Source organism: Drosophila mojavensis, unplaced genomic scaffold, assembly GCF_018153725.1.
Source record: "Drosophila mojavensis isolate 15081-1352.22 unplaced genomic scaffold, ASM1815372v1 contig_136, whole genome shotgun sequence".
Lineage (NCBI taxonomy): Eukaryota > Metazoa > Arthropoda > Insecta > Diptera > Drosophilidae > Drosophila > Drosophila mojavensis.
In genome coordinates, this window is record NW_025318667.1 from 2556906 (window position 1) to 2565140 (window position 8235).

Below are 8235 nucleotides of genomic sequence, written 5' to 3' on the forward strand. Positions count from 1 at the left end.
CACACACATACACGTACTATTTGCTGAGTGAGTCCCATTAAAAAAAAAAAAAAAAACAATTTGTTTTCATATCCTAACTGAATCGTTTTAATTGTCAAATGTCTTTGCCTAGCCTAGTCCTTAGCCTCATATGCGACTGTACTCGACGGCTTGCGGCTCCGCCTTGCGGCGCAGCTGGTAGGCCGCCCACAGCTGGTTGAGCACGTCGGCGAAGAGCACGGTGCCAAAAAAGACGAGTATGGTGCCCAGCCAGTGGGAGAGGGTGAACGGATTGCGGAAGTAGATGATGGAGAAGAGGAGCGAGACGAACTTGCGCAGCGTCACCACGAGCGTGACTGTGAGGGAGGCGCACTCCGTGGTCAGCACGTAGACGGAGCTGATGCAGATGTACTGGGTGACCACGTTGCACAGCAGGTAGAAGAGCATCAGCGGAAAGCTGAGCGTCCAGCTCACCCCGGGCACGGGCATGGCGACAGCCACCGCCTCGGAGCTAACGGCGATGCTCCAGTGCTGGGCGATGTTGCTGGCCATGATGAGGAACCCGGGCAGGGGCAGCATGTGTGTGTAGAAGAGCGCCTCGTTGGGATGCTTGCCGTAGCGCTTGTAGATCACCTCCTGGTAGATGCCCATGTAGGCCGTCACCAGCAGGGCGATCGTCAGCAGAGCAATGCCCACGCTCCACCAGAAGAAGTCCGAGAAGGAGGTGTCCACCTTCAGAGTGGGATGCGTGTTGTCCTTGACATCGCCGCTCGACACAAGCGTGCACAGAATAATGCCCACCGTGATCATCGCCACGGAGCTGTACTGCCTCAGGTTGTAGCGCTTCTTCAGCAATATGATGCCCATGATCATGTTGGCCATCAGCGACCCGCTGCGGAAGATCATGTGCAGCGGCATCGGTATATTGAAGTTGAACGCATAGTTGTTGCACACGTTCGCCCCGAAGAAGAGCACCACCAGCTTCACATAGTCGCGCAGCCCGATCTTCGGCCGCACCGTGAAGAACTTCGAGGTGAAGATCAGACCCTCGAGCGCGATGAAGAGGAACTGCGAGAATGTGATCAGGTTGCCAGCGCCCGGATCGATTTTGATGATCAGCTCCAGGAAGACGACGTTGCTGCAGCAGCCCACGAAGACGAAGATCGTAGCCAGCAGGGCCTTTATATTGATCGCCATGTTCAAGTCTTAAGCAACTAAAGAAAATAATATCTAGTTAGACACGAAACATTTTAACACTTCTTCAATTTCTAAGGTCTGTGAATTAATTGTAAAAATGTTTTAGGACTTTATCAATTTACTACCTCTCAAGATCTCTCAACAAACTACAAAAAAAAAAAAACAAAAACAAAAAGCAAGAGCGTTGCAGTCGGGTGTTGCCGACTGCAAAATACTCATTATTCGTTAATCGATTTGCAACGCCCTCAATCGGTATATGTATATATATATATATATATATATATATATATTATATCTTTTTAATGCAAATTAATAGAGGATGCCAACCGCAATTTAGTTTACTTTTTTGAGTTCCGAGCTCTGAAACGGTAGAAGATTTTGGCCACGTAACTGTAAAAATTGCCACGACAATTGATTCTAGGTCATCGATCGAGGAGGTTCCCAGTAGCTCAACTAACCAAATTTGAAGCTCTTAGCTCCTAAACTGCAGGTGAACGAATGCACTTCACTATGATGGTGTTTAGCTTCGTATGGATCGTTATATGTTCGAGTCCAGGTATTTATACCTTGACTCATGCATATGCATTCATCCCTTAAATCCAGTGTGCCTAGTGCTGAGTTCGTAAGGTTCTGAATTGGTCTGTTGCATATTCTTATCGTACCGCTGAGTTTCCATTAGCTATTCTTATCCTATCGTTGAGCTTGCAAGGCTCAGCGCTCGTCTCTTGCATATTCTTATCGTTGCGGGTCAGTGTAATAGTTTCTCTATTTTTATACGCTGACCCCATTAAAAATGGGAAATCAAGGTATAATGTTTTTGTGAAAATGTAGAGGCGGATCGGGAAAATTTTTACACTTTTATAATTCGAGGGTATATTCGAGTACGGCGGACGGACAGCAAGAGAAACATTGCACAAACCCAATATACTCATTTCCGTTTCGTGAATGGGTATGAAGACCGAAACAATTTATCATTCAACATAAAAAAAGAAGAAGCAACTATCGTAATGTTTGATGAATCAGATAAAATAATATATATATAGACTTTTCAGAGCAATCTGCCGTATAGTTCTTAGATGTCTTATAAACAACTTGTCGAACTATATAATGTGAGCACAAGTACTTTTTCCAACGTGGATTTCGGAAAAGCCTATATAGATAGGTGAGCCATAGATAAGCTTTATAAGATAGGTGAGATATGCAGATCTAATGCGATGTTTACATAGTTCCATAGATTTGGGTCGGTCATAAGCGAAAATGGAACTCTTTTACTCTTTTTATACTTTTTGTGCAATGTCCGTCCGTCTGTCCGTCCGTCCGTCTATCCGTATGAACGCAATCTATTTGTGCGCTATTGAAGCTAGAGACTTGAAATTTGGAACACATATTCGTGTATATTTCCGATTTATAAAGTGTTAAAATTTTCCCGATCCGCCCACTAGGGGCGTGGCAAATCAGAAAATGCATTTTCCGATATACCAGAAATCATGTTAGTTAAAGAGCTAGAAAGCTGAAATTTGGTATGTAGGTCCGCGTCGACCACCCAAGATCACGAGCTATGGCGGATATATCTCCGCCCATGGGGGGCGTAGCAAATCGGATAAAACTGTATCTCCTAAAGTTGTAAACCTAGAGTGCTGAAATTGCATGTCAGCTAATGTTATGATTCTATAAAGCCAAAAGACAAAATGATATGTCTACGCCCATTAGGGGCGCGGCAAATCGGACCTGAAGATATAGTGATTTTTCGAATTCTGCTATATTTTGGACACTATTATGCCAGAGATCTCAAATTTTGTATATATACTTGGGCTGAACACCCAAGACCAAAAAGCTTTGTCGGATATATGTCCGCCCACAGGGGGCGTGGCAAACCGTAAAAGTTTATATCTCCTAAAGTATAATAGCTAGAAGCTTCAAATTTGAATAGTTGAGTTACTGGTAGCCTCGTCTATCGATTCCCTAAAAAATAATTTTTACGCCTCTTTGGGGGCGTGGCATATCGAAAAAACTTTGCAGTTAGTGTACCGTTATCTCGTAAAAACTGACCGAAAATGAGGTATCTACGCCCGGTTGGGGCATGGCAAATCGGAAAAACCTGTATATTCTACAGTATTAGAGCGAAACTTAACTACTAAATTGTTGATGGGATGTGAATGAGTATTCCGCAGTCGGTAACGCCCGACTGCAACGTTCTTACTTGTTTTGCCTGTCAAGGTTAACAATGCTTGACTTGGAGATATCATGTACCATACATCATTAGCTTACTATACATTTATATATGGTTTACTCCAAAAATATTTATATAATGCACATATATAATATATATCAAGATCTATGTTTTCCTCTTACTTGTATAGAGTCAATATACTCTTTTCTACAGTTTTTTAGTGGGCATATGTTGCCATAAAGCCAGGCTTTTGAAAATTGACTTTTCGTTCTTTTTCTACACTTGCGGACTTATGTTTATGCATGTTATTATTTAATGATAGCCGATCCAACTCGGTTGTTTATGTCACACCCTTTGCTAAAAGCCATCTTTATATCAGGTTTCAGTAGAAGCTGAGCTTGTTTTGTTAATGAATGAAATTCTTTAATGAGTCTACTCGAATTCTTGACGTCTGTGTTTATATTGCCTACACATCATTTGTGTTAGTTTTAACTTGAAATAGATTCACAATGCACTCAGTTTCTTGAAAGTTACGTACTCAGAGCTCTGCAATCGTAAGCCAAACTGATCTGACTGACTTTTCTCCTCAGCTCAAGAGTTATTCTCCAGGGGTATATATTGTACTTACTCTATGTGACTGAAAGTGCGAAGGCAATCAATGAAAGTTATAAGAATTCAGACTAGCTTAACGGGCACGTATTACTCAAGTAGTATATGGAGAAGATAGTATGTCTATCATTCAGGCACACTGGTTCCATTTCTTTCTTTTATGATATATACATATATAATAAATTTTTCCTTATATACAAATTATTCACTTACAAATATAATTAATTAAATTTATTAAATTTTATAATCCTTGTTTTGGGTTTGAAACGCACTTGCTCAAGTAATGCTAGAATTTTAGCATCTGTGGCGCTTTCGAAGAATCTGAAGACTGAAAACTTAGACTATCTGCAGGCCCACGGGAGAGTAAGGCCAGAGGCCTGTACATGGCATGGCCACATTATGAGCAGCTGGGAAGGGTATATTGAATATTGGGCGAAATACAAAAAGTTTCAGTCGTTTCTTTTATACCATGTAGAATACCTCTAATATATATCTAGGTATATGGATCTATTTTAAATTTATTAAATATTTTGTTAATAATTTTAATAATTATATTTATATTATATTTATCATTTATGTGATTGCTTCTATTCAAGTCCAGGGAATGTGCTAGTCGAGCAGTCGCTTGATTACTCAGGTTGATCTAATAAACTTAAAATTGATGTTTCAACAGCTGTTGAAAAACACAATAGACAATAGCAAGAGCGATAGAAAGACAGACAAGCTAAACTATTTGTTTTTTAAGAAAACGAAGAATGAAGAAGAATCATAAGCAACGTAGGAAACGAAAGAGAAGTTAGAAGGTGAACTTTATGAGGTGATATTTGGTTCAGTGAGAAAAACTAAAAACAGCGAGAAGGGCAATAGTAGAGCTGCCATCCGTCCTCAAATTCCGGGACAAGTTCGGCTTTTGGAGGTAATGTACCGGTTTCCCGACCTGACAAGAAATTGTCCCGGGTTTCTACTGTTTCCGTTCCGGAATCGCCTCAAGTCCATATGGTAACGCTAGGAGAGGAAAGAGATAGATAGAGGTAGGAAGAAATACAGATATGAAAGGAGAGAGTGAACCTTAAAATGGGAAGGGAAATAAGTGAGCAGGAATGAGAGAACATTATCTAATATGTTTAGAAGAAAGGAAAGAAGGAATGATAACCAGAGACAGAGACAGAGAGAGAGAGAGAGAGAGAGAGAGGTATGAGGGGCTGAAATTCTTAATCAAAGAAATTGAATGAGATAGATGAATTGAGAGAGAGACAGAAGAGTCGGAGAGAGAGATAGATAGTGAGTTGGAGAGAAAGAATCATAGAGATAAATTATGACTGAAAAAAGACAAACAGAGAGTGTGACAAGAAGGTAGAACGGGCCGAAAAGCGAAGAGGGGGACTGATATGAGAGAGAGCTGAGCTTGAGAAAAAATATGATAAAGTTGCATAGCTATGCTATGCATATCATATAAGATGTGATAGGAGCTATGAGAAGGAGGGAGATGTGGGAGTGATACAATATACAGAGAAGAACGATGATAAGAAATCAATGATAGAGATAGGTAGGTAGATAGGATAGAGCCTTGAAAGATAGCCAAAATGATCTTGGGTAGATTTTTGTTTTTTTATTTATTATTAAAAAATTTTGCTAAAATTACCTTTATAATTTTGAGTAAAAAACAGAATTTCTACATAGAGCGGGACATGTAGGTCACATGAGCACGGGGGTATATGGGGTACGGTGGTGCGGGGCACGAGTGACGGGGACTTGGCTTACAGGGTGTCGAATAGTCGGTATCGGCTTAACTAACTATCTATATACAACATATAACATATATGTACAATAGACTCGGAAGCGAGGGAACTGAAACTAATATACAAATATCAAAGAAGAGCGCGGCCAACACACAAATGCGAGCGGGACAGCAATATCAATGGCATGCACGAATGGCCTCTAATTGAAGGGGTGGGCGCTATGCTAGAGGGGGGCGTGTCTGGATTAGCCCGTCTTCAGCTTGGCCTGCTTGGCCTGGCGCGCCTGGTACGCATCCTTCAGCTGGTTGATCACATTGGCGAAGAGCACGGTGCCAAAAAAGACGAGTATGGTGCCAAGCCAGTGGGAGAGGGTGAACGGATTGCGGAAGTAGATGATGGAGAAGAGGAGCGAGACGAACTTGCGCAGCGTCACCACGAGCGTGACTGTGAGGGAGGCGCACTCCGTGGTCAGCACGTAGACGGAGCTGATGCAGATGTACTGGGTGACCACGTTGCACAGCAGGTAGAAGAGCATCAGCGGAAAGCTGAGCGTCCAGCTCACTCCGGGCACGGGCAGGGCGACAGCCACCGCCTCGGAGCTAACGGCGATGCTCCAGTGCTGGGCGATGTTGCTGGCCATGATGAGGAACCCGGGCAGGGGCAGCATGTGTGTGTAGAAGAGCGCCTCGTTGGGATGCTTGCCGTAGCGCTTGTAGATCACCTCCTGGTAGATGCCCATGTAGGCCGTCACCAGCAGGGCGATCGTCAGCAGAGCAATGCCCACGCTCCACCAGAAGAAGTCCGAGAAGGAGGTGTCCACCTTCAGAGTGGGATGCGTGTTGTCCTTGACATCGCCGCTCGACACAAGCGTGCACAGAATAATGCCCACCGTGATCATCGCCACGGAGCTGTACTGCCTCAGGTTGTAGCGCTTCTTCAGCAATATGATGCCCATGATCATGTTGGCCATCAGCGACCCGCTGCGGAAGATCATGTGCAGCGGCATCGGTATATTGAAGTTGAACGCATAGTTGTTGCACACGTTCGCCCCGAAGAAGAGCACCACGAGCATTACGTAATCCTTGAAGGCGATTTTTGGTTTGACCGTGAAGAACTTCGAGGTGAAGATCAGACCCTCGAGCGCGATGAAGACGAACTGCGAGAATGTGATCAGGTTGCCAGCTCCCGGATCGATTTTGATGATCAGCTCCAGGAAGACGACGTTGCTGCAGCAGCCCACGAAGACCAGGATCATGGCCAGCAGAGCCTTCATATTTAGCGCCATGACGGATGCTGTAAAAGCGAAACAGTTAGAGAACAATTAAGAGGGGAGAGGTTAGTGGGTTGATTGCTTAAAGAACTGTTGTCTAATGATGAGCTGCTTTGTTCTGAATCTTATCAGCAGTTGCCGGCATTAACTATTGTTTGGCGGCATGTCGCTGATAAAACGGCTTGATCTAGAAAGACACACACACGCACACACTAACGCACGTGTGTGAGCGCCGAGGAGGGCAGCTACTCACCGATGGGTTAGTTGAAGTTGTTAGAAACTTGGCAGCCTATCAATTCTGTTGTGTCATGCCGCGTTTTGTTTTTTGTTTAAATGTAAAAATTTATGAATTAATAGGCAAACAATTGGCATACACACGCACGTGTGCTCAGATTACAAACCTGTAGTTAGTTGTATTGTTCTTCGCTCTCTCTCTCTTTCTCTCCCTCTCTTTCCCGTTTAGTTGCCGTGCCGTTCTCTCGTTTTCGCGCTCGCTCTGTCTTGGTCACTGCATTTGCATGGAATGACCTTCACAATTAATACGTTTGCATGTGTTGCCAATTTGTCTAGCGTGCTCCTTATTTACTTGCTCTCCTTTATTTCTGAACGTTAACTATTTGCGCTGCGCGTTGATTTTGACCGTTGCCACAGTTGATGCTAATCCTAATGTGCTTGTAGGTATTATTTTTGTTTTGGTTGTTGAACAGCTGAAATAAACGCGCAGCTATCGTTGGATCGATAGGAATTTTTAAAATTGTGTTATCGCCCAGCGACCAAGGTGTGGCTAAAAAATACCAAGCTCAACATTGCCAGATGTAAAAAAACACGTGCACGCTTCATGTGCAGCTACAGCTGACGAGGTTTTATGGTGTTACTAAAAAATACCACAGAATGCGGCACTGCCAGCTAGTATTTTGTTTGAATTTTAAATTTAACAGCTAAATAATAATAAAGTAACTAAAATATAATTAATGAATTGAAAAAACGAAAAAATAATACTAATAATAACAAAATGTTTATTAACGTATACATATTCTAGTTTTTAAGTATATGCAAATAAAAATACTTTATTCAAATACAAATATAACGGCTAAATATATTCAACAAGTTCTTATTCACTTTTTTCTCTTTTTTTTTGCATTTATATTGCTGTACTCATTTAATAACCAGAGTAATTAACTAAGAGAGAATATAAAGAAATAAACCGCATTCGACCATAATAATTACAAAACCAGTAAGAAAGCTCTAGTCGAGACTGCTCGACTACGAGA

The 8235-nt window shown here is 42.4% G+C and overlaps 1 protein-coding gene across 4 annotated transcripts; it reads right to left on the bottom strand.

Moving 5' to 3' along the window:
* Positions 1-111: 111 nt before the first annotated feature.
* LOC6585518 (UDP-xylose and UDP-N-acetylglucosamine transporter) lies at positions 112-7717 on the bottom strand. 4 transcript variants are annotated; one of them, XM_032732729.2, is made up of 4 exons: positions 7366-7717; positions 7218-7262; positions 6761-6987; positions 112-957 (listed from the first exon to the last, which is right to left on the bottom strand). In XM_032732729.2, exons 3-4 carry the CDS (start codon positions 6977-6979, stop codon positions 127-129), a joined length of 1050 nt encoding a protein of 349 aa, XP_032588620.1. In that variant the 5' UTR covers positions 6980-6987; positions 7218-7262; positions 7366-7717; the 3' UTR covers positions 112-126. The 4 variants fall into 4 exon arrangements, with proteins under 4 accessions (XP_032588620.1, XP_032588621.1, XP_015016418.1 ...); XM_032732730.2 differs by lacking the exon at positions 7218-7262; XM_015160932.2 differs by lacking the exon at positions 112-957 and having other exon boundaries at positions 5545-6987; positions 7366-7716.
* Positions 7718-8235: the final 518 nt, after the last annotated feature.

Coding starts and splice junctions, on each gene's coding strand:
- LOC6585518 (XM_032732730.2), bottom strand. CDS start 6,979: ATGGCGCTAAATATGAAGGCTCTGCTGGCCATGATCCTGGTCTTCGTG. Junction 958..6,760: donor TCAAGGATTACGTAATGCTC/GTGGTGCTCTTC, acceptor TATGTGAAGCTG/GTGGTGCTCTTCTTCGGGGC.